This window comes from Drosophila sulfurigaster, chromosome 2L, assembly GCF_023558435.1.
Source record: "Drosophila sulfurigaster albostrigata strain 15112-1811.04 chromosome 2L, ASM2355843v2, whole genome shotgun sequence".
NCBI classification, from domain to species: Eukaryota; Metazoa; Arthropoda; class Insecta; order Diptera; family Drosophilidae; genus Drosophila; species Drosophila sulfurigaster.
In genome coordinates, this window is record NC_084881.1 from 26,120,715 (window position 1) to 26,145,850 (window position 25,136).

General features: G+C 36.1%; 5 protein-coding genes across 7 annotated transcripts; 2 read left to right on the top strand and 3 right to left on the bottom strand.

Annotated features, from left to right (window-relative positions):
• Positions 1-6: 6 nt before the first annotated feature.
• On the bottom strand, positions 7-5,127 carry LOC133848308 (transient receptor potential cation channel protein painless-like). Its single transcript, XM_062283810.1, has 3 exons — positions 4,939-5,127; positions 1,764-3,947; positions 7-93 (listed from the first exon to the last, which is right to left on the bottom strand). The coding sequence occupies exons 1-3, from the start codon at positions 5,110-5,112 to the stop codon at positions 7-9; spliced, it is 2,445 nt and encodes an 814-aa protein (XP_062139794.1). The 5' UTR covers positions 5,113-5,127.
• Positions 5,128-8,175: 3,048 nt separating this feature from the next.
• LOC133836463 (myosin-G heavy chain) lies at positions 8,176-20,096 on the top strand. The gene is made up of 5 exons (XM_062266972.1): positions 8,176-9,453; positions 17,858-18,019; positions 18,082-18,240; positions 19,076-19,354; positions 19,423-20,096. Exons 1-5 carry the CDS (start codon positions 8,278-8,280, stop codon positions 19,540-19,542), a joined length of 1,896 nt encoding a protein of 631 aa, XP_062122956.1. The 5' UTR covers positions 8,176-8,277; the 3' UTR covers positions 19,543-20,096.
• Positions 12,117-15,518, bottom strand: LOC133850887 (transient receptor potential cation channel protein painless-like). Its single transcript, XM_062287139.1, has 3 exons — positions 15,204-15,518; positions 12,769-14,709; positions 12,117-12,705 (listed from the first exon to the last, which is right to left on the bottom strand). Exons 1-3 carry the CDS (start codon positions 15,363-15,365, stop codon positions 12,187-12,189), a joined length of 2,622 nt encoding a protein of 873 aa, XP_062143123.1. The 5' UTR covers positions 15,366-15,518; the 3' UTR covers positions 12,117-12,186.
• A 101-nt stretch (positions 20,097-20,197) lies between the features above and the next one.
• LOC133836472 (lysophospholipid acyltransferase 7) lies at positions 20,198-22,337 on the bottom strand. Its single transcript, XM_062266983.1, has 6 exons — positions 22,021-22,337; positions 21,838-21,964; positions 21,593-21,785; positions 21,250-21,401; positions 20,820-21,196; positions 20,198-20,758 (listed from the first exon to the last, which is right to left on the bottom strand). The coding sequence occupies exons 1-6, from the start codon at positions 22,230-22,232 to the stop codon at positions 20,359-20,361; spliced, it is 1,461 nt and encodes a 486-aa protein (XP_062122967.1). The 5' UTR covers positions 22,233-22,337; the 3' UTR covers positions 20,198-20,358.
• Positions 22,338-22,452: 115 nt separating this feature from the next.
• Positions 22,453-25,049, top strand: LOC133836482 (phospholipase A1). 3 transcript variants are annotated; one of them, XM_062267004.1, is made up of 4 exons: positions 22,453-22,840; positions 23,027-23,260; positions 23,344-23,678; positions 23,744-25,049. In XM_062267004.1, exons 3-4 carry the CDS (start codon positions 23,624-23,626, stop codon positions 24,862-24,864), a joined length of 1,176 nt encoding a protein of 391 aa, XP_062122988.1. In that variant the 5' UTR covers positions 22,453-22,840; positions 23,027-23,260; positions 23,344-23,623; the 3' UTR covers positions 24,865-25,049. The 3 variants fall into 3 exon arrangements, with proteins under 3 accessions (XP_062122988.1, XP_062122996.1, XP_062122980.1); XM_062267012.1 differs by having other exon boundaries at positions 23,027-23,070; XM_062266996.1 differs by lacking the exon at positions 23,027-23,260.
• The last annotated feature ends 87 nt before the right edge of the window (positions 25,050-25,136 follow it).

Sequence of the window (25,136 nt, forward strand, 5' to 3'; positions counted from 1 at the left end):
AATACTTTACGATAGACAGCTTTTCATAAGTTTTTTACTATGTATATTGATGCGATATATGGCACTACATATTTCCGCTTGGTTTTGAATGAACTGTAAGATTTGAGATTTATAATTAAAGAAATATAATGTAATTATATGCAAACTAACCTGAATGTCGTTCAAGGCCTTCGCGACTAGAAGATTAAATAACGAAATTGCCGAGTTTCTATATAGTTCATAGTAATTTGTAGATTATCTAATTTATTTGATTACCTTCTTTATAATTATAAAGCTGTTGCTCTATTCATTGACTTGTTCCTTGCTTGAATGTTTCTCAGAAATTTCGAGTGTGCCTTGGAGTGAATTGTAGTCAACATAATAATTTGTCTTAATGTTTTATGTTACATTTATTTCATTATTTATATTGGGTACGCCAATAATTTTCCAAGCATAGTTTTAGGATTCGCGTTGACAACAATTTTCTTAAATGTTTTTTAAAGCACCGACTTCCACTTTATTTGAAGTTATCGCAAAATTTGTGTAATTGTCCGCATCTATATAAGACTTCATTTCGATTTATACAATATTCGATTCGTGTTTTTTTTAGATTCACAGAGATATATTTAATTTATGTTAAGTTCCAACTACACCAACCAACTTGAAATAATGTAGCATATTTTGTAGATCGATTTTTTTTTTGCTGCCACAATTATAGTTTTTAAACTATGGTATACTTTTCAGTATTTTTCAGTTACTGGATTTTTATCCAAGTGAGCACAAAAAAGGCACTCATGTGACTACAATGGGAGGAAAAGCAAGGCTAAGTTATAAAATATTAACTACTGCTTTCAGTGTATGCACGTGAGTCAGAACAAGAAATTTAATTAGAATAATTTTGCATTTTTTTTTATACGTTTTTGTATAAGTTTTGGCAGATTTATTTCTTAAGAATACTTGATAATAACGAAAGTTTCTTATCGATGAATCCAACGAGCTTAAATGGTAGATTAAATTAAATACACACTTTTGATAAATTGGTTATATATATTAACAGAATTAACAAATGATATTCAAATTATATATGTTTTTTAAATTAAATTCTTTGTAAGATGGTTTCAAAACGTTTAAATTATTGCTCGATAATCTCAGTTTGTTGTTGCTGCTAACTAATTTGCATGTAGATCAATTGTTGCTTCATCGCACTTTGCAACTCATCTATTTCTTTTTTTGGAAATCTTCTCTACAATTATTCAGTCGCTACTCAATTTCTTGACTAGTTTGCGGATCCCTGCTCGAATTTTTCTTAGCAATTTCGACTGCACGCTTAATCGATTTATAGTCAATGACATTAGTTTTGTATAAATCGGAAATCCATTTTTTAGCTGTAGCGATATCTGGTTTATGGCCAAGCGAGGAATCTGGTAAGACACGATCAGTCTTGTTGTTTTGTGAATAATTATTATTCTTTGCACTATCGGCTGCATTAGCTTCATTAACAATATTACTCTTATTTCTATTCTTATAGTAAACAGTCGATATTTTTGGAGGATAGTTGTATTGACGTATCGTAATCTGTCTTAAAGCATTATCGGACGGCCTTTTGAAAAGTTTATACTGATCAAATTTATTCCAGAACGGTGCGTAAAGTAAGACTTCACAGGTGTTCAGAACATTGATGCGATTTATGGCGCTAAAAATCTCCGCTTGATTCTGAATTAACTGTAAAAACAAAATTGTTGTAATATGAGATCTAAAAATAATTAAATTATTTGCAAACTAACCTGAATGTCGTTCAATGCTTTCGCCACGAGCAGATTAAATAAAGAAATTCCCACGATGATGACAAACACAAATAATAGAAGATATTGCCATAGACTTGTAATATTAATATTACCAGCGTCGTACTCTCCAGTTGCCATTATAGTTGATTTCATTAGTGCCGAAGCGAAGGTATCAAAATCGAAGCTTATAGAGTCCGTTTCATTAGCTGACTTCACTTGCGTTCCAAATAAAAGAAGATATTGCCATAGACTTGTAATATTAATATTACCAGCATCGTACTCTCCATTTGCCATTATCGTTGATTTCATTAGTGCCGAAGCGAAGGTGTCAAAGTCGAAGCTTATAGACTCCGTTTTATTAGCTGACTTCACTTGCGTTCCATTTCCGTTTTGAATGTAGAAGCATAATCCGAATAGAAAGACCACCAATATAAGTATCCTTAATTTGAATACAGTGTTGATAACCATGAATAGCATACGAAAAGGTTTCGATATCCACGCGATGGGCATCAAACTCATGTGAGAAAATAGCCTGAAACATGAAGCTAGCACTGCGAATGTCTCGAAATTTCGAGATGTGCACCATGGACAGCATACAATTATTGAAAGGATGATAACTAAGATATCCAGGCCATTGACGAAAGGTTCGCGGAAGTAGTGCACAGGTGAAATTTTATACTGGACCACCTCGTGAATAATGAGGTAAACGATGAAGGGCAAACAGGCGTATGAGATTGAACGATAATCCGATACAATAAGTGTGGTTAGAAGTATTATAAAAATTAAGTATATGGCGAAATGAGTGTAAAAGAATTTGGAATACTTTTGCCATTTGTGTACCAGAATAGTCGACACTATTGGATGATTAAGTAAATGGTGTAGATTTCTCGATTTCTTGATATGAGCGATGGTCGACATATCATTGTAACGTAGGGTGGGATTTGTATTGGGTCCGTTTGGTGGATGGCAAATATTTGTAAAGTCCATGGTTATATTGCTATCATTCGATTTGACAGCATCCATTTGAATGCAGTAGTCCAAATGCTCTTCAATGACCTCAGGTCGGATGTTCTTGATCGGCAGCCCTTTGTAGTCGTTCCTCATGCCCATATATGCTCCATGACGTAACAGCACTCTGACCGCCACTTCGTTGCGCTTCAAAGCTGCATAACTTAATAGAGGAAGTCCCTCTTCATCCGCAGCACTAGCGAGGCCATCTCTTCTCTTTAGCAGTATTTGCAATAGTTCTACATGTTTTATGTGTTCTTCTTTTTTGTCGAATTCTGAAGGCATCGTTTCAATAAAGTCCTTAGCGAGTTCCACATAATCGATTTGCAGATTGGGTGTATTTAGCAACTCTTGAAGGATTTCTTTGCCATAAGACTTACACATAAGAGGGAAATCAATATTAGTGTCCTTTCTTGAGAATGTACCCAATATTTGTTGCAGCATCTTCATGGCATTTACGTCGCCTCGATTGGCATATCTTTCCAATAGATTTTTTATATAGTTACCTTGCGGTGAATTGCTTCTACTATAAACATCCGATAGTCGTCGTTTCAAATAGAGGCCTTTACCTATTTGTGGATTCTTTCGCTTAGATATCATATCTTCAAGATTCTTTCGTTTAGATATCATCTCTTCAAGATTGTCTCTATTAAGTTCTGAATGCTTTTTCATATGGTTAGTTTCCAAATAGTTCCACGCCTCTTTGGCAATTAAATCCGCTGTTGTATATCGCTGAAGCAGCATGTAAATTAGCTCGTATTTATCATTTGGACTCAACTCAGTGTTCTTTAACACGTAGTTCAACGGTACTTCCCCGGAATCATCCATTGCATTCACTGCGGCGCCATTTCGAAGCAAGAGTTCCATGCACTCACGAACTTCACCGGCATTCTCTGAAGGTAAATGGCTGGCTAAATAGTTGAGTGCCGTTTGGTTTTGGTATTTATAATCTATATCTTTTATATGTGCAGAGTTAACAGCTTCTCCCTCGGGCAAATTTAGCAGAGGGATTGATTCACCCGCTGGAGAGCAAACTTCGTTAAGATTTTCTACATTTATTTTCACAGATTTGTCCTTCTTGCCCATCATATTAAAATAAATTAACAGGAATAGATTAGTGAAATGCATTGATTCGGCAGCATAGTTTATGGCAGCTTTTCCAGTATCACAATTCACCTAAAAAAAAATGTTTCAGATCAGTATATAAGATCGCTCTTAGTTTAAAAAGAAATTAATACATATACATACATAACAAGTAAGAAAGTTACAGTCGAGTGTGCTCGACTGTGAGATACCCGCTACCCATTTTTAATAAGGGCAAAATATTGTGGTATTATTTTCAAAATATACCGAAAATACTAAAAAAAATACTAAAAATATACCAAATGGTATGTTTGGTATACCGATACAGCACACCATTCAAAATATACCATAGACGGCACAATGTACCAGATTGTCGGCCAAAGCAACTCAGATCCCTAGTAAGTAGGCGTTTTTGCCCATACAAAAGTATTTCTTTAATAACTTCCACAATTTTTATCTGATCGCAACCAAATTTTCAGGAATCATAACTACTATAGTAATTATACTATATACCAAAATTCACAGCTCTAGCTTTAAATTTACGCTTGTTTTTCGATTTTTTTGGTTTGCGGGGGCGGAAGTGGGCGTGGCAAAAATTTGAAACAAACTTGATCTGCGTGCAAACATAACAAATACTGTCGAAAAAAAATTATAGCTCTATCTCTTATAGTCTCTGAGATCTAGGTGTTCATACGGACAGACGGACGGACACACAGACGGACAGACACACAGACGGACAGACGGACATGGCTAGATCGTCTCGGCTGTTGACGCTGATCAAGAATATATATACTTTATAGGGTCGGAGATGCCTCCTTCTGCCTGTTACATACATTTCCTGCCGGCACAAAGTTATAATACCCTTCTACCCTATGGGTAGCGGATATAAAAACTATTTATAGATTTGTTATCATTCAAAAAATAATACAATAAAAACAAAACAATCAATGACTAATCAGAAATACATATATGTTAAGAGTCTCGTAGTAAGAGATAAGGGGCTGTTTGACCGTCTCCCCCCCCTGGCAATCAAAAGTAATCATTTATGTATTTCATTGTATTAAATTAAGCGATAAGTACTTACATAGTTTTTATTACAGCCCTTTTCTAAGCATAATTTTAGGAATCGTGAACGTTGCGGCATTGATAGCAATTTTTCATAAACATTTGTTAATTCGCTGGCATCTTTCACGTTCGTAATGACGTTCTCAAAATCCGTGTAATTATCATCTTTTATATAATTGTCCAAATACTTCATTTTAAATTAGCCAATATTATTTTCTTGTTTATTTTTTTTTTTTGTATAGTCACAGTCTTCTATATTCAATTTGTATTAATTTAACAAACTACTTCAACAGCAATATAACTATACAACTGGCCAATGCGACTGACTCTTGTGAAATTGTATAGTAACATATATTTCGAAGGTGGACTTATCGATCTGCTACGATCGATATATTTCAGTATTTTTTCAGTTACATGCTTATTAAGGTGAGATGAAACTGAAACCACCACACTAAAATGTGATAAACAAGCGCGCCAAATTCTGAATGCTGATCAATACTTGATTTTGAGAAATGTGTAGATGATATAAAAAGAATTAAAATAGTATATTTTAAAATTAAACTTATGGTCACGCTGGTTGGATGCTAGCAAAAGCATGATACAATTATAGAAGGTAGTCTCGTCGGCAAAAGCTTTCGTCAGTACGCATTCGTTTTTTGACGCAAGAGGTTGTCTGCGGACGAATTTTTTTCTGCAATTAACCCTTGTGCAAAATGACATTTTGCAATGTATGCCGTAGACACGGATAGAATTAAAACATTTAGAGAATTAGAGAATTCTCATATATATTATTAATATTGTTCATAAACAATTTATATTTTAAAAATATGTCAAGGAGTCATTAATATCAGCTTCAAAATATGTAAATATTGATATCATCGTCTAAGGGTTAATGCGCATTTCATTGTCGTCTCGCTCACACTGCTGTGCTGAGACTCTTTCACTCGCACTCATTGGTATGATTATAGAGGTTGTGCTTTTTCCGACGAGACTACCTTCTATAATTGTATCATGAGCAAAAGCACATTTTAATCTCGCGAGTCGCGACTCGCGAGAGCGAAAGATAATGTTGTTGACGCTCAACGTTCCAGCCTTAGGTGCATACCCCTAAACATGCGAACAGATGAATTATTTTCCTTATTCTGAAGTCCAGTTTCTTCTCAATCTGCTTAAACTTTGTGTCTTTATCTTTATAGAGAGCACACATGAAACGAATACGCAAGTGCCGAAAACTTTTGGTCAGCCCCTTATGCTCTTTGCTCATCTCAGGGCTCCCACACGTGTAGTTGAAACCGCTCGCGACTCGCGAGTCGGAACGTTGTCGTCAGTTGAAAAGTGAAGCCCGCGCTGAGCCGACGGAACGCAGCGAGAGCGCGTTGTTAAAAATTATAAACAGTAGAAATACAGTGTTTGCGGTGCACCAAATTTTTAATTTAATTGACGCCTGTTGCTGCTTGTTCGTTGTTGGTTGTCGTTCGGTGTTGTAGTTGTAGTGTTTGCTGGTGTGTTTCATTTCTATATCTTGTATGGTTAATAAACTATAATTAACGAATATTCAAAACAATATACAAACAAAGAAAGATAAGAGTTGAGACTTCAGTCGAAAATTCCAACAAAACAGCAATGATGGCAATAACACGAAACACGTTCAACAACAAATTGCATTAAATAACAAAAACAAAAAATATACGCACACAAACGCAAAGGGTAAAACATGTTGCAAACGAATTTCAAGCATTAAAACTTGATTCCTTAGTACAAGACAAAATAAAAAAGCAATGCATTCAAAATATTAAATGCAACTTGCATGAACCGCGGTGTAAATGATGTGTGTAACGAATATCGGTGTGTATGTGTGTGTGTGCGTGTAAACCTGCGTGCGTGCGTAAACATGGAAAGTTAATAATCGAAATCTGAATTTTGGTGTTGTTGTATGTGTGCTTCGATTGTCGATTGTCGACAATGTTGTGTGTCGTTATTTGGCCTTTTTATCGGTTTGCGTTTGCGATCGAGTTCGAGTATTTATTTAATTTGTGCACAGTTTCAATATTTATTGTCGGCGTGTTCCCTTTTATAATTGCAAAAAACAAAACAAAAACCACAAAGAGAAAGAAAAAACTGAGCAAACACAACTCAGGGCTTTTATTGCCGAAACGAAAGATAATGAAAATACACGTAAATTTTTACTTACGTGCATCTTATATTTAAAAGTACTTTACACACTGTTTCTTGTGTGTGTGCGTGTGTGTGAATAATGTTAAATTGTGTCTCCATTCATAGTCAAAAGCTCAGCTCAGTTCGATGGCTCAACAAACTTTGAAAAGCAACAGCAACAACAACACATTTTAAGCGAAAGTCTCCGTCGCCTTGCAGACAACAACAATAACTCAACAAGTGTGTCGACGCGACGTCGCACACTGTGACAAGTCTTATTTGTGTTGTGCACGAATATACAAATAATTTATTGCAGTTATTTATTTTCATTTTATCTGCCTTAGGATAATGAAATCCAAAAGAATCTTGCAATGTGCTTCCAAGATTGCTAAAGCAAATAATTTGTTGTAAAATTACACATTATCAGTGTATAATTAGAGATGGCCGCATCTCGCACTTAATGAGTGTTTAATTTTTTTTTTCCTTTTGGAGAGAACAATCAAAAGAAATCTGTTCATTTATTGGATATAACACAAGTGTGTGTGAAATAATAGTATAATACATTTAGGGAACTCATAATTAATTAAATAATAATAATTTTTTATTAAAATCTAGAGAAGTCGCGACCATGATACAATTATACAAGGTAGTCCCGTCGTCAAAAAGCTGTCCGTAATCGACACCGTACATAAGTGCGAGTGAAACGACTGCGCCTAGTGAGTGCGAAAGAATCGACAGTAGAGCTTTGTGATTAACCCTTCAATGGCGCATAGGGTTTAATTGTTCCACTATATTAAAAACAGTTGAAATGTTTTTTATAATTTAATTTTTAATAGTTAGGAATTGGATAGTAATCGTTGTTTTTGTTTTTGATTACCAATTATTTATTTCAGGTTCTTAATTCTATCATAAAGTTCATATTTATATATAATATAATTGCAATCTGACATTTTTGTCTTGCACAAGGGTTAATATTTAGGGAAAAAATCGTCCGCATACAACCTTTCGCTTCAACAAGCACGAGCGCACTGAGCGATAACACTCTGTAGCCGAACGAAAAAGCGTACGACGGGACTACCTTGTATAATTGTATCATGGTCGCGACCATCTTTAGCTCAAGTGTTGCTAACAAATTCGCATTGATCCACTGTGACATTATTAAAGCTTTGGACGCCGTTATTTGCTGGCGTGGACGAAGCGCGCAATGAATATAAAAAGTTACACAAACGAAAGTTTGCAAGTGGATGACGATGAAAAGGAATCAAAACTAGCAACAACAGCGACAGCGGCAACAAAAACAACAAGAACTACACACAGTGACCACAAAGAAGTTGGCGCTAGGGCAGCTCACGTTGTTGTTGTGGTTGTCGATGAAGCAAAGGCTGAATTACTACACAACCAGCAACAGCAGCAGCAGCATCACAACAAAGACAAAGCTTATGTCGCAACAGCAGCAGCAACAACGACAGCGGCAACCGCGAATCATTTAAATATTGAAGCAATTGAAAAAGCAGCGTCGATGGTAGCAATTAACAACAACGACGGCGACGGCGACAACGACAAAGACAACAACTGCAGCAACAACAACAATAGCAGCAGCAGCAGCAACAGTGGCTGCAACAAAATTAAGAAGCCGCTGAGGCAACGAAGAATATCGCTAAGTGAAAACCACAACCACAACAAATACTCGCACGACAGCAGGCACAGCAACATTGATGTACAAACATTTACCAATACAAAAGAACTCAATCAAGTCAATTTAAATTCATCGTCAACAACAACAGCAACGTCGCAATCGTTGCTGTCGACCTCACTGGAGGCTGCGTCAGCTACAACAACAACAACAGCAATAACAACTACAGAATCATCTTTAGCTACAGCTACTGTTGCTGAGATATCGCAGCAGCAGCAGCAACAACAGCTGATTATGTCGCCAACTGCTGGTTCGTCATCAACAACCCCCGCCACAGCAACAACAACAGCATCGAGTGCTGTTCATTTGCGAAAATCACACTCAACGCCGGCTCTCAAATTCGCTGGCAACAGCAGCAGCCACAGCAGCAGCAACCACATTGTTGTAGAGTACGATCAATGTACGATCAACAACAATAACAACAAGAACGATGGCTGTAAATTCAAAACGCAAGTTGAGTCTGCGATGGAGGCCAGCAACATTGCCATTAAGGATGTTGCTGTCGCTGCGCACTTGAAGCGACAACAGCCACATCATCAACAGCCACTGCAACACGAGCAATTGCAACGCCTCAATGGCAACAACGATAGCAACAAATGCAATACAACAATAGATGCCACAAAGCCAGCGACACCGGAATCATTGCGATTCGGTTGCACGCACTACAAACGACGCGCCATGTTTGTGGTAAGTCACGAAACCCGACAAACCTCATCAATATGGTTAATATAACATATCTATACATATAATTATAGATTTTCTTTAAATAGTCGCTCAACATTATCTTGAGTATTAAATTAATAGTGATTAAAGGAAAGATTAAAGATGAAAAGACTATTATAGATTAAAGTTGAATCCATGATGGTCTGGCGAGTCTTGAACTCTTTTAATCTTTACTTTACAAAGGTTCGCTTTATAGACAACTCACAATCTTTTTTCTTTGTTGCCATGGATCTTTTAATACTAATTTCGTCTTAGTTCATTGAAAATGGCATTTGATTGTAATTTGAGTAGCAATCAGACTGTTTAACTAAAATTAAAGGCTAATAAAATAATATGGCTTAATCGTGAAGCGATCAATTAGGATCATTTTCAAATGTGACGTTTCAGTTAACATCCTAATTTCATATATCAAATATCGAATCAAAATAATTAAACAGATGCTGACAAAAGGCATCAGTTAATCATACTATTATAGTATTTAATTCATGCACTTTATGGATTACTGAAACCATTTTTGGGCATCGTATACATCGCTTTGATATTGCCATAGCACGTGGCAAGCTAATGGAGGCGCCTCGCTTTGTCGGCTTCTGGTTATCGTCTTCGTGGCACTTTTCCTGAAGTCAGCGTTTTATTTTATTTTATTCTATTTTTTTTTTTTTTGTTGCCACCAAAACGAACATTTCAACTTATTTATACGTTTCTAAACAAACAAAGTCCCCGTATACAAACACACACACACTCACACTCTGGACTGGGGGCTACATTTCTTTTGTGGCTGCATAATTTGAGTTCAATTGGGAGAATTAGTGTTTGCTTGTGAATTGTACAACAACAACAATAACAAAAACGAACGCAAAGGCTGAGAATTATAGTAGATAAAGCAACAACAATTTACACTAGATATCTCAACATTATCCCCCCTCTTCTCTTGAACTTAACTGACTCACTAGAAAGAATTCGACTGCATCATCCATGAAAAGCGAACGCCCATTTAACACCTTCCCATTGATCCCATTTAAATTACGACCCTTTATCTTTTATTGTTGCTTCCAATATTAACGTTTCTTCTTTCCATCGTGCGTAAATAATACGAAATGTGTTTTTTAACCGTTATTGTACAACTTATAAGCAAAACATTTTAGATCTCTAGAATGGAAACATTTTTGTGTTAAATGCTGGGAAACTTAATTGAAAATAACATGAAATTGGGCAATTAACGAACATATTCGTTTCGTAATGTTTTCCGAATTTAATGTTGATATTCGAATTAATTGGAAATTGTATTTCGTTTCGGGTTGATTCACAAATAGAGCATCATGAGGGTTTCCGAAATAATAATGGAGCCAGAGATGCATGCCAGCATAATTATTAAATTATTTTGTAATATACAAACATAAACAAAGGGGGAAATATTACAATACGATGACTTTACAAGAATTATTTATTAAAAAAATAACTACAAAATTGTAAAGTTTTTTTATTTTATCGTCGCTTTTGTTATGCAAGTAAATTCGAGCACATTTTCACAAATGTAATTGCTGTGAATATTTTGCAAATTAGTCATAAATTGAGTGTCAAATAAATAGTTGTTGTATTTGGGTTTTACAATCGTTTAGAAGAATATTGAAAAATGTCACGCAAATCTGTCTTTGATAGATCTGAATTCTACGAAAAAGGTCGTGCATGCTTTTGTGTTGTGTGTCTAAACGTTCACTAACCCAATCACTAGAAGTAGAAGTTGTTTCTCTCAGCACAAACATTCATTCATTTGTTATTGAATCAGGTGAACTGAATTTCGAATGCGTAAACGTGTGTTAAAGTTGCTATAAACCGAGCAAAACCTTGGTTTCCAGTCCGTGACTATCGAATGGAGATGGAAGAATGAAACGATTTAAATATCTCTCCTCTTTTTCGTGTCACGATCGAAACGCATCTCTAGGCAATTACTTGTATTCGACTCGCAGTCTCTGGGAATAGTTTATCTACAAAAACTTTGTTTGCTCTGTCAATTCATCAGCCGAGTAATTATTGCTAACAATTTTACTCAATATAAACAGATGTAAAACATCTGGAAACATGATTGGAGGGTTTTTCTCTGTGTGTTTCAAAGTTATGATTGGGGGGAAAATCAAAGAAACCGGATCTAAGGTACTTTACAACTCTATTTTTAATACTTTTATTGCTCACAATCAGAACAAAGATAATTATCGCTTTTTTTAGGCTTTATGCCGAAAAGATTTACATAAGTTTATTAAATTAAAGCGTCAAAAATCTAATGAATATTTATGCAACAATTATTAATAAGTTTTCTAAATGTGTTACAAAATACCTATAGGGTAGAAGGCATCTCCGACCTTATAAAGTTTATATATTCTTGATCAGCATCAATAGCCGAGACGATCTAGCCATGTCCGCCTGTCTGTCTGTGATACTATATCGATATACCGAATATACCATTTGGTATATTTTTAGCGTTTAGTAGTATTTTAGTATATTTTGAAAATAACACCGCAATATTTTGTAGACTGTAGATTTCTTACTTATTTTATTCTTACTTCTTTATTTACGACAAGAGAGATGTATTAATTAAAACTACACACAATTTTAATAAGTTTACATGGTTAATTAAATACATATGATAAATAACATCGTTGCTTTAACAGTTAAATTCAGATTCATGTTTATGAGATTATTTTATTTTGTGTACCTATTTTCCTGTAAGATAGTTTCTATACGCTTAATAGTCTCAGTCTGTTGCTGTAAGCTAATTTGAATTATGTCCATTTGATCCTTCATCGCAATTTCCAATTTTCTTTGAAAATCTGCTCTATCACTATTCAGCTCTATGTTCTGACTTATTTGTTGTTCCTTGTTCGAATTTTTCTCAGCAATTTTGATTACACGTTTGAACGAATTATAGTCTAAGTGTTGATGCATTTTGATTAATCCGAAAAACATCCTCTTTGGGCTGACGAAATCAATAGCATAATCAGTCGTGCCTTTATCGGTGGCATTACCTTTGGTATAGTAAAAAGTCATTTTTAGCGGATAATTAAATTTTTGTATCATTATCTCCTTTAACGTAAAAGACGCCTTTTGAAGACAATTAAATTTATTCGCAACCTTTTTAATAATCTTGCCGATTAATTCATAGGTGTTCACTAAATTGATGCGATATATGGCATTATAAATTTCCGCTTGGTTTTGAATCAACTGTAAGATTTGAGATTTGTAATTAAAGAGATCTACAAATGATGTAATTATTTGCAAACTAACCTGAATGTCGTTTAAGGCCTTCGCGACAAGGAGATTAAATAACGAAATTCCCACGATGATGATAAACAGAAATAATAGAAGATATTGCCCTAAAGTTTCAATATTAGCACTGCTAGCTTCGTATTCCCCGGTTGACATTATAAATGACTTCATGATTGCTGAGCCGGGGTCATCAAAATTCAAGCTTGAAGTATCCGTGGCATTCGTTGTCTCCGTTGAATTTCCGAATTCTATATGGAAACATACTCCAAATGTAACCACCACCAAAATTAGAATTCCCGATTCGAGTACAGTGTTGATTACCGCAAAGAGCATCCCAAAAGGTTTCGCTATCCATGCTACGGGCACCACTTTCATGTATGAAAATAGCTTGAGACATGCGAATAGCAATATGAATGTCTGAATATGAATATAGTATAGAATCTCGTCTCGAATCTGGGGTGTATACAAGTAGAAGAATGACATGACGCCTAGTGAGATATCCAGCCAAATAGCTGCAACGTCATGATAGGCAAGCAGAAACAATAAAAAGTTGACACCGAGCAGAAAAAAATTAAAATCATATTCATTCAATGTGATATAATATAATAGATTCAGAAAGTAAAAGGAGATTTGAAAGTAAAAGAATTTTGAGTATGTGTGCCACTTGTGAGACAGAAAGGTCGAAACCATTGGATGGTTAAGTAAATGCCTCAGACTTTTAGATTGCTTAATATAAGAGATGGTACTCATGTCATTATAAGACTGTTGAAAATTTAAGTTTGTTTCATTTGGTGGCTGGGAAATATTTGAGAAGTCCATGATAACGTTTTCGTCATTCATTTGAATACAAGAGTCCAAATGTTCTTCTAAGATGTCGGGTTTTATGTTCTTAATGGGCAGCGTTTTGTAGTCGCTCCGCATGCCCATGTATGCTCCATGAGATAGCAGACTTCTGACTGCCTCATCACTGTACCTCAAAGTTGCAAACTGTAATAGAGGAATTCCCTCTTCATCCGCAGCACTAGCGAGGCCATCTTTTCTCTTTAACAGCACTTCTAATAGCTTTATATCTTTCATTTCGATAACCCACTTAGCTAACTTTACATAATCGACTTGTAGTTTTGGTGTTTTTAGCAACTCTTCTAAGTCATAATCTTCTTCAAAAGACATTAACTTTTTAAGAAATTCATAGTTAAAGTCCTTTGATTGTAAACTCAATATTTGACGTAGAAGATTTAATGCATTTTTATCGCCCTTCGCGTAGCTCTCCAATATATTACCCATATAGTCAATATCGAAAATGGAATCCTTTTGCCTAGATATCATCTCTTCAAGATTGTCTCTTTTAAGTTCTGAATGCTTTTTCATATGATTAGTTTCCAAATAGTTCCACGCCTCTTTGGCAATTAAATCCGCTGTTGTATATCGCTGAAGCAGTCTGTAGATTAGCTCGTATTTATCATTTGGACTCAACTCAGTGTTCTTCATCACGTAGCTCAACGGTACTTCCCCGGAATCATCCATTGTATTCACTTCTGCGCCATTTCTAAGCAACAGTTCCATGCACTCACGAATTTCACCAGCATTTTCTAAAGTTAGATGACTGGCTAAATAGTTGAGTGCCGTTTGGTTTTCGTATTTATGATCTATATCTTTTATAGCAGCTTTTCGCTTGGATGTTTCGGATACATTTTTCTGAGGCAATATTTCTATTGATTCCTCAACTTCGTCAGCTGAGGAGCGATCGTCATTACTATTTTCTACATTTATTGTCACAGAGTTACGGTTAGAAGTTTTCATCTCCTCTTCCTTATTATAAGTCTCTTTGATTGTTTCGGTAGACATCTTCTTATCTTTTTCGTGTTTTTCTTGCTCAAAATTAATTAACAGATATAAATTACTGAAATGCAAAGATTCAGCAGCATAGTTTATGGCAGCTTTTCCAGTCTCATTATTCACCTGAAATTAGTGTACAAAATTATTATCGGTGGCATTACCCTTATAACCTAATAAAAGAAAAAGAAAAATTATTACTCACTGAAACAGAATGAATCACTAATCTAACCGATAAGATGCTGGTATAGTAACATGTGTACATTGCTTTAAGACAAAGGCTGACAAATCATCGATGTAATATATACACATGTATAAATATATTTAATTAATAAGTTTCTTAACGATCAGACCACTAATTTCTAAATTATAATGACAATAAGATTGTTTAAATATTGTTAATGGGAACAAATACTTTCCAAGCAAGCAATTACTGTAATTGGTTAATTCTCAAAAGTTAAATCGGATTATTTTTTTTCGTATATTTTAAATTTAATTTAATGGTGTTCACTAACTTTTTATAGACTAAATAATCGTATCATATTTTTTTAATTGAGAATAATAACCATTATTTCTTTTAGTTAAATGTAAATAAATGATGTATATATTTGAGTACTTACGTAATTCCTATTACATCCTTTTTGTAAGCATAGTTTTAGGAATTGTGCTCGTTGCGGTCTTGATAACAAGTTCTCAAAAATTGGTGTTAAATCGTTAACTGACTTTTTTTTAATGGCTTTCGCAAACCCTGCGAAATTGTCCGCCTCAATATAAGACTCCATTTTTTGATTCGCGATTTTCCTGAATATTTAAAGTCTTAAATATTTAATTTAAGGATATTTATTTCCAAATGCACAACAGCAAAATAACAATGAAATTTACCGATGTGTCCGACTCTTTTGAAATCCTATAGTATACTAGTCAGTTTCACCCTCATCTTCAACTCAATCAAAAATATAAAATATATAATTATTAAAATCAATCTGACTTACGATAAGCTTTTATTATTTGATCCACATATAAAGTTATTTCTTCTGACTCATTTCCATTGTCAATCACTATTAACAAGAATTCTATGATGCTGCTTTTTTTTTGTATGTTATTTAAATACATTTTCATAATTTTTACGATAAATTGTTGGGAGTCATTGTATAAAAGAATAGATTTATTATTTGAGAGCCAAGTATTACTTGTTAAACATAAGATATGTTTTATATCGGTGAATTAAATAAGCTTACCTGGTTAATACAAAAGCAAATATATATTTTAATCTAGATTCAAATTATTTTAAATTTTTGGAAGAAAAATATATGATTTTTGATTTTATTTTATTTTAGTTTCCTAATTTCTCACTGTGCTGCTGCTGTGATATAATTTGTATATAGTTCGTTTTGGTGTATACAATAATAACTATAGTATTTATGAGCCCTGAAAATTTGGTTGCGATCAGATAGAAATTGTGGAAGTAATAACTTCCAGAAATACTTTTGTATGGGCAAAAATGCCTACTTTTTAAGGGTCTTAGTTAATTTGGCTGATAATCTGGTATATTGTGCCGTCTATGGTATATTCGAAATTTACCATATGTGGTACTATATCATTATACCAAATACACCATTTGGTATATTTTTAGTGTTTTGCAGTATTTTCGGTATATTTTGCTTTTATTCAAAATGGGTAGCGGGTATCTCAGAGTCACGCACACTTGACTGTAGCTTTCTTACTTATTTTCGTATATAAATGAGCACTAAACTTTCGATCGAATGACACATACTCTTACTTACTCTGGACATGTCGCGCATACAGAAAAATGTATACATTGAAATTCATTAATATTCATTTAGGGCTATTGAATATGACTTTGAGTACAAACATTGCATAACTCTTTTGCTACGTTTATGGTATTTGGAAGGAAGTTGAGCTTTCCTTTTTACATACATTTTTGGTTCTTTTATTATATTAATTTATTATTTAAAACGAATAGAATTTTGATGAAATATTTATAGTAAACAAGCTTGATCTATGACTTCCATAAACTCTTTAGTACTTTCATGCCTTTGAGTCCTTACTTGAATATGAAATCAATAAAGGTTCTCACGGGTTTCGTATTATTATTGAAATGTGTTGAAATTGAACAATTGACAGCGTTGCGGCCTATCAATTGAGTGAGAACTTAAGATTGACAAATGAATATAGTATTTATTTATATTCCAAATTAATATACACATATTTAGAATTGTACTATAGATATTTCATGGTCATCTCGTTCGGCGTATGGGCGTGTTCATATTATATTTTTTTTGCTGTCACAGTTGTTGTTGGAGGTCGAGAAACCAGATTGAATGTCATCGCGGATTATTTCACTGCGGTTTTGATATTTGAGGTTTATTTTGTATGCGATTGTAACAATTTGGCGAGAGATTTAAAACATTTTACAAGTTAAATATTAACATTTAACAAAACAATTAACACTCGTCTAATGAAGCGACGCGTCACTATTTTGTGGCCAGTTGCCCGCCACAAATTGGCCAGTTTTAGTTTCGGTTTCGATTTCGGTTTCAGTTGTGATTTAATTAAATTTTATGGCTCGCTAAATTGAATTGTGTCTGCAATGTTTATGGTTGCGCTAAGTGTCGTATACGCGATGGCTCGTATTTCCTCTTGCACACCAAAAAGGGGGAATTCTTTCGGGACATTCGGTCACGTACAACGTGCCACATGTTGCTTCTCTTATTATACCCGACAAAAATTGTGGAAGTTATTTAAGAAATCCTTTTGTATGTGCAATAACGACTACTTACTACGGGTCTTAGTTAATTTGGCTGACAATCAGGTATATTTTGATGATTATACATATATATAATATAAATTGCTGTAGTAGTTAATATGGTATATTTTGAATAAATATGCCACAAAAATACTAAAACTATACCAAATTCAATCTTTGATATATTAATATTGTAGTTTATAAGGTATATTTTGAATGAGTATACCACAAAAATACTAAAATGATTCCAACTGTAATCTTTGACACATTAATATAGTAGTTAATATACCATGGATAATATTTGGTATATATTTAGTATTTTATATTATATATTATTTTATAGATTATATTAATTTGGAATATTTTTAAATTAATACCACACTGTTGGGCTTTTACTCACAGCGGGTATCTCACATTCGAGCACACTCGCTTGCAGCTAGAAGCTAGCTAGCTTTCTTCTTTGTGTACAATTGATTTGGTATTAACTTGTGATACTCTCTCTTTTAGACGCCGTGCTGCAACAAGTTCTACAAATGCCGTTTCTGCCACGATGAGAACGAATCGCATCACTTTGATCGCAAAACCCTCACCGAACTCATCTGCTCCGAGTGCAACACGCGGCAGAAGGTGCAGGAACAGTGTGAGAATTGCGGCGTGCGCTTTGGCAAGGTAAATCTCTTTAGATGTTCTCTATAGTTTCCAATCTTAATAATCATTCTCTTTGCTTGCAGTATACTTGCCTCATTTGCAACCTTTTCGATGATGCGGACAAGCAGCAGTATCATTGTCATGGCTGTGGCATCTGTCGCATTGGCGGCGCCCACAATTTCTTTCACTGCGAAGTGTGCAACATGTGTCTGCCGATACAGCTAAAGATCGATGGTCATAGGGTGAGTAAACAGCGTCATAACTTTAGCTGCCAGTTGACAACAGTTTTACAACTCTCAATCTTTTTCCGCTTTCTTAAGCAGCAGCTTAAGACAATTTAAAATTGCCTTTAAACAAGTTTTACAAGAAATGTCACCAATATTTAAATATTTATTCAGCAGATTCCGCTATAAATCTAAAACACGTTTCAATAGGCAAGTAAAAGGCAAAACTTGGCGACAAATCTTTAAGGCTGAATTCATATTCAATTTGTTTGACTATATTGATGTAAGAGATTCATAATGAGAACGTGAGATAACAAAACTAAATCATTTAGATATATATTTACTTTCATATTTGTAACTGATTCAAACGAAGAGATCTTAAATGATCATTAAGCCTAATGCCCTTGAATAATTTTATATAAATTCTCAGTCCACAACTATGGCAACTTATTTGACAACAGCTTTAAATGCTCTTAGACCGAAGCCTTCGCTTTGTAGCCCTGACACTGGCAGCAATTTAATATGTGTGCGAAATATAAATAGATTGTGGCAACTTCAAAATATTGAAATTAATGCAGACTGTGCAGAATCATTGCTCAAACTGGTTTACTAATTGAGTTTTGCACACAAAATCCAGTTTAAGTAGTTTGCTGTTAACGTGTTGAGCACCTAAGCTCGATAGCCGAATAATTGCAAAAGGTACTCGATGTTCTTGGAGAGACAATCCCCTAAAACAAAAAAGAATAAATAAAATGTAATCATTAATCATTTGTGATGGAAGATGAAGTATTATTAGATGACATGGAGTAATATTTATTTATAAACAAATGTATTTATCTTCATGTTTTTGCAGTGTGTGGAGAACATATCACGATCGCATTGTCCGGTTTGCTTGGGTGACATTCACACATCGAGGATTCCATGCCACATTCCGGACTGCGGCCATTTGCTGCACAAGATGTGCTTCGATCAGCTGCTCGCATCGGGTCACTACACGTGTCCCACCTGTCAGACATCACTGATCGACATGACGGCGCTCTGGGAGTATCTCGATGCTCAGGCTCTACGCATGCCTGTGCCGCTCAAATATGAGAATCAACGTGTGCACATCTTCTGCAACGATTGTCACAAGGTAACAAGAATTGAAACACATTTAACTGAAAGTATTTCACGATTAACTTATTTATCTTTCTTTCGCAGACTTCTAAAACCAAATTCCATTTTATTGGACTCAAGTGCGTGCATTGCGGCGCCTACAACACCACTCAGGACGTGAAACGTCGTCTCTCCTTGGTCACCGATGAGCCGACGACCGCCTGACATTTAATTTATCCCGCTACAGCAGCAACACACACAAATAGAACAACAACAACTAGAAAAACAGCAACAGGAAATCTCTTGCCATGCTCCACATTTGAAGAAACTAAATTTCTGAAACTGAAATCGAAACGCATTGAATTTAGACCAAATTCGAGCTGGTATCGAATATATATAAAGCATATTAAACAAATTCATACATACACATATACAATATATATAAACTACATTACATTACCCTTTAGCTTATGGAGATCAATTGGTGCTCAATTGGTTTTATAGTATTTCTCGTTTACCTAGCAACAAATTTACAAACAAAAACCACAACTGCAACAAATTCATCCACTCGAATTTTTATTAGATTTTTGCCTGTATTGAAAACTCGAATTTTGAATTGTCTCTCAAAACTATTAGCTCAATCTCAACATTAGAAATCGCTGTTCAATTTTTGTATTAATCTATACACATAATGATGTTTAAGTTTGTCAATAAATACCATACAACGAAAGATTAAAGATTGCTTTTGGGCTATGATTATAATAAAAAGAAACTTGCATATGTTTTATGGTATTAATTAATTAAATTAGTTAATAGATTTAATTAGAATCCATTTGAATGTTCACAAAATAGTAAATTATACATTCGTATTGATATTGAGTACAGTAAAAACGATTAGTATAACTTTATTTAATTATTACTTTTCCCCTTACAACTACAGTTTACAATTTGATTAATATCGGCATAAGATAGTGGACTAAAAGACGTAAATATTAATTGCCATATTTTACTATTTCAATAGCTGATATTTCCCCTTTTTAGCTATTGCGCCTTTTGCTTCACTTCGCTGGCATCGCCGGCTGCATCAGCAGCTCGCTTTGCTCGACGTTCGGCTGCCTTCTTCAGTTTAGTTAAATAGAGACCAAGAGCCACTAGCACAGCCCAACTGATGTAGCCAATGTGATAGACTGAGCTATAGAAACGCCAAATACTGTCGAAGGAAGAGAGCAGGAAAGCGGTGCCCAGATAGCTGAAGGCCCACCATTTGCATATCCAGAAGAGCACATCGATGACGGTGCGACGCGTGCCAGTGGCATCCTTGCGCACCAGCTTATGCCACATATCCTCGAGTGGCACATAGATGGGTGCGCCCATGATGCAGAAATAATGTCCCGGTCGGAAGCCATGCCAATAGGCGGAGCACAGAAATGTGGCCAAAGTTCTGAGCGAAAGTTAAGATAAACATTAAATTGAAGTATAGAAAAGGTAAGCTGATTAGTCACCTGTATTTCTTGATGGGAAACAACTTGTAGACATTCACAGCCAGCCAGTATTGAACGCACACATTCCAATGCTTCATGCCCTCACGGAATGTCCAGCAACGCTCAACATCCCCAACGCGAGTATTTACAATCGTGGTAAAGTTATAGTTGTGCTTGTCGGCATCACGTTTCAAGTGCTGATAACGTTTTCGCGGCCCTTCGCCATTAGTGGCATCCGCCTCATCGGGATACGCACCAAAGCCAGCCATGGTGCAGACGCATTCGCTCAACGTGAGTCCAGTGTAGATGCGTGCACGGAAAATGAAGAATGTGGGCCACACGTACAATAGACGATAGAGCACCGAACGATCATTGTAGAACTCATCACTCATCGCATACTGCAAAAAAAGTACTTAATAATTGATTAACTGTGCTGTAAATGTTAACTTACGTCCAGAGGCCAAATGTAATTGGCCAACAGATAGAGACTGCAGTAGAAGCCGGCCCATTTCAGCTGCTCGATGGTGGCCTGCACACTGGGTGCATGATCCTTGAAGGGCATCTCGAAGTAGTCGCGATATGTGCGATATCTATAGTAGGGACCTGCAATAATTACACATGCTGATTACAGGCACTTGAACTCTTGTTTTACGATTACTACTGAGTCTATAAATAATCTGTCGCAGTATCGTTAAAAGCGCAGCCAAGCGAGACAGTGGACTTTAGACACCACATATCGAATGGCATGCAAACTTATGTATAACTCATTTCAGTTTAATCAATCCCACTCTGACCTGTAAGTATGCCCACATAGTTGAAGCTGTAGAGCAGAATCTCAGTGGCTGACAGTTGCTGCAGCTCCACATCGTAATCGGTGATCTCGATGCTCGGCTCGCTGTTCACATCGCGCTCCGTATTCTTCTCCTGTTCGTCACGGGCACGCAATCGCTTCCAGGCAGCGTTTCGCTCAAATGCAATGCCAGAGACCTAAATTGAAAAGGTTTTAGTATGCTACTAGCAAACATTATGTAAGTCAAACCTTTAGTGTAAGCAACATCTGTATCATGTTTGTGTGGCCGGGCACGGCGGGCAGGCCAAAGAGATACACGAGCCGGAAGAAAACAAGGTAGCCAAACATGACACCAAATGTGACCAAGTGGCATTGGCTGCAAATCAATTTGGTTACTTTCCAATGTCAACTATATATCATTGTATTGTTTACCTGGGATGCACGAGGAGCACACATACCGTACCCAGGGCCACCGAAATGGCGCAGTGCAGACTGTGGAAGCCCGAGACGACGACAACCACTAGAATGCCGAGGACGGAGCAAAGGGTTTTCCGCTGTGTCTCATCGCGAATTTTCTTCACGTAATTGCCGGCGCCAATACAAGCGAGAAGGCAGATTACGTATATGACGTCGTCAAGGCTCATTCTATTGATTTTTGTAGTAGCCGCGACGTGCGGCTATCTGACTACGGAAGATTATTGATATTTACTATTCGTGCTTCTTCTTACGGTGGGGTTCGTTGATAACAACAAAGGGAATGTATATCGATATAAGTGTGTGGAGTCGTGAAGAACTATCGATGTGATTTTGCAGCCAAATAATTCTGTAAGTCCTTTTATTATTAAGCACTTATTTTTTCACTGGAATTCTGTCATTTTGGTAATTAAAATTAGAGCTGTCTTCAAGCTGTTCTATTTAATAGCTGTATGGCGGTGTGTTAATACGTATTATTTTTAAGATACACTTCCCAATACTGATAGGGAATACGAAACTTCCCAAACCTGGTCACACTACCGCAGTAATTGCGGTAAATTTGCAAAGTGCGTGTGAAAAGTCGCGTCATTGTGAACAATATAAATATTTAGTGATATTCAGATAATTCTGACATAATCTGAATCATGTTTTTCTCAACAACATGTTGCAATTGTCCGACCTGTCGTATTTTGTTCAATCAAGAGTATTTTGCGCCAAACTGCGAAGTGGAAAATGGAATAACGGAATTCTTACACCAAGGGAGGTGGAGCAAAGATTAGTAAGTGACAGCAGTTTAAAGCTTGCAAAATACCGAAAGGCGCATATGAGACTTTTCAGTATTTTTTCAATTAATCGAATAGTTTTCGCGTTGCCAACCTTGTCAAATATTGGCGCTTCGTAAACTGTGTTAATGCGTTAAAGCTGCCTGCTACAACACGCGAAATACAAATACGTTATTTTTCAGCCTAATGAAATCAATTGGAATTGGAAATTACTATTATTTTCTAGGTAATAGATGAATATTGAATTTAAATCAAATATGTAGATGTAAGCAGTATTGAAAATGCAGTCGTTAAGTTGACTAAGGCAAGAAATGACTAACTTCTTATTAATTAATTATTAAAGCGGCACGCGATCTTTGCGTCATTTGTGGCATTTCTTTAATAATCTGACGCTGTGCGCTTTAATAATTGCAAAAGTAAGCGAACTTACAATAATTATACGTATTACAACTCTAACATTTATGGTAAAAAAAATTAATTGTTGCAAACTCGTTCTAAGAAATTCCCACACTACGTCATGAATCGAGCATGGAACCGGTATTGCATAGAGAACGCGACTTGCGCTTGGGAAACGCGTGCCAAGTTGCTACTTTACGCATACTGTCGATGGGGTAATGCCTCGATGAATGAGGTGTTACTAAGTGATCTGGTATTGGAATTGATGGGAAAAAGTTCTACGCTTGCAGAATAATGTCATATAAAAAGCAAGCGAAGTGCGCTGAACTCAACAGAGTCTATTAGACGCTTCACTTGTCAAGTACTGCGATCTATTACAGCTGATGAAGATGTGGTTCGATATACTTACTATAGTGCTGCTCCTTAGCACCACTCAAGGTAAAGTCAAATCAAGATTCCTAATTGTAATAAGCAACTTTTAATAATTTTTTATCTTTGTGCAGCTCAAAACGACGCAAATCCAAACGTGAGCTATGAAACTGAGATGAAGGAATTCATGTCCTTGTTTCCCGATCCCAATGAGCCTATCGATATCAATTTTCGTAGCGCCTTCGAGGAGGAGGAGTCCGACGATATAGTGGCCACCTTGGAGGCGGATGAGTACGAGGGCGCTGAGCGTTGCGAATGGAATAAGTGCGACAATGATTTGAGCGAACCAAGTGGCATTCGCAGCTTTTTCGATCTGGGATTCATCAAGAAGATTGCCCACAATTTGAATCCGTTTGCCAACGCCAATCATCGCATGCTCTTCTATTTGTTTCGACGCTCTTCACCCGAATGCGGTCGCCAGCTGGATTTTAGCAACAAACGCCGTTGGCGACGTGCTGGCTTCAATAGTTCGTTACCCACCAGGATCATCATACATGGCTGGATGAGCCAGTCGCGTGGTTCCTTCAATCGCGATGTGAAGAATGCATATTTGAAGCGAGGCGACTTCAATGTTATTGTCGTCGATTGGAGCGCCAGTTCGGCCAACATTAACTACTTCTCAGTGGTAAAGCTAATCGAGGAGTTTGGTGCCCAACTGGTTCAATTTACTCGTGAGCTGAATCGTCGCTTTGGCGCCAGCTACGATGACATGTATCTGATTGGACATTCGCTTGGTGCCCAGATTGCCGGAGCAGCTGGCAAACGCCTGAAGCCGGAGCAGTATAACACCATTTTTGCCTTGGATCCGGCGGGTCCCAAGTTTCGACATCGCAGTGCCGAGTTTCGCATCGATCCCACCGATGCCAAGTATGTGGAGTCCATGCACACCAGTGGTAACTTTGGTTTTCTGCGGCCCACAGGAGCGGCAACCTTCTATCCCAACTATGGTCTCTATCAGAGCAAGTGTTTCTACTTGGGCTGCTCGCACATTCGCGCCTATCAAATGTTTGCTGAGTCCATCAATTCACCCGAAGGTTTTTGGGGCACGCCTTGCACTCGGGACAATGGCGATTGGCAGTGCGATCAGAGCCAACGACAGGCTTACCAAATGGGCGGAGAGCCGTCCGTGCAGAAGGCGGGTATCTACTACGTGAAGACCTCTTCCAGCGATCCTTTTGCTCTGGGAAGACGCTAAGTCTGTCTGTGATCCTCAGCTGGGAATACAACGTCAGTAATTTTTATTTATCTATACTTTTCACATTTATTATTAAATCTATTTTAATTTGCATAACTTATTTTTTTTATACTTTCAAGATGTTTATTATATTAAGCCTAAAACTGTGATAAATATTTAAAATCAACTTACTTACTTAAAAATTACTTAACAATCTAAAAATTTGTTATTATTCATATAAAATATTATTGTTATTTAATAGGCAAAATATGTATGTAAATGTAACTAAATCA

Excerpts from the sequence above, each read along its gene's own strand:
- LOC133848308 (XM_062283810.1), bottom strand. The coding sequence starts at position 5,112 with ATGAAGTATTTGGACAATTATATAAAAGATGATAATTACACGGATTTT. Across the intron at positions 3,948-4,938 it reads AGGGCTGTAATAAAAACTAT|GTGAATTGTGATACTGGAAA; the intron begins GTAAGTACTTAT and ends ATTTTTTTTTAG. Across the intron at positions 94-1,763 it reads AAGCATTGAACGACATTCAG|TTCATTCAAAACCAAGCGGA; the intron begins GTTAGTTTGCAA and ends CAAATCTTACAG.
- LOC133836463 (XM_062266972.1), top strand. The coding sequence starts at position 8,278 with ATGAATATAAAAAGTTACACAAACGAAAGTTTGCAAGTGGATGACGAT. Across the intron at positions 9,454-17,857 it reads AACGACGCGCCATGTTTGTG|ACGCCGTGCTGCAACAAGTT; the intron begins GTAAGTCACGAA and ends TCTCTCTTTTAG. Across the intron at positions 18,241-19,075 it reads TAAAGATCGATGGTCATAGG|TGTGTGGAGAACATATCACG; the intron begins GTGAGTAAACAG and ends ATGTTTTTGCAG.
- LOC133850887 (XM_062287139.1), bottom strand. The coding sequence starts at position 15,365 with ATGGAGTCTTATATTGAGGCGGACAATTTCGCAGGGTTTGCGAAAGCC. Across the intron at positions 14,710-15,203 it reads AAGGATGTAATAGGAATTAC|GTGAATAATGAGACTGGAAA; the intron begins GTAAGTACTCAA and ends CACTAATTTCAG. Across the intron at positions 12,706-12,768 it reads AGGCCTTAAACGACATTCAG|TTGATTCAAAACCAAGCGGA; the intron begins GTTAGTTTGCAA and ends CAAATCTTACAG.
- LOC133836472 (XM_062266983.1), bottom strand. The coding sequence starts at position 22,232 with ATGAGCCTTGACGACGTCATATACGTAATCTGCCTTCTCGCTTGTATT. Across the intron at positions 21,786-21,837 it reads AGATGTTGCTTACACTAAAG|GTCTCTGGCATTGCATTTGA; the intron begins GTTTGACTTACA and ends TTTTCAATTTAG. Across the intron at positions 21,402-21,592 it reads CTATGTGGGCATACTTACAG|GTCCCTACTATAGATATCGC; the intron begins GTCAGAGTGGGA and ends TAATTATTGCAG.
- LOC133836482 (XM_062267004.1), top strand. The coding sequence starts at position 23,624 with ATGAAGATGTGGTTCGATATACTTACTATAGTGCTGCTCCTTAGCACC. Across the intron at positions 23,679-23,743 it reads GCTCCTTAGCACCACTCAAG|CTCAAAACGACGCAAATCCA; the intron begins GTAAAGTCAAAT and ends ATCTTTGTGCAG.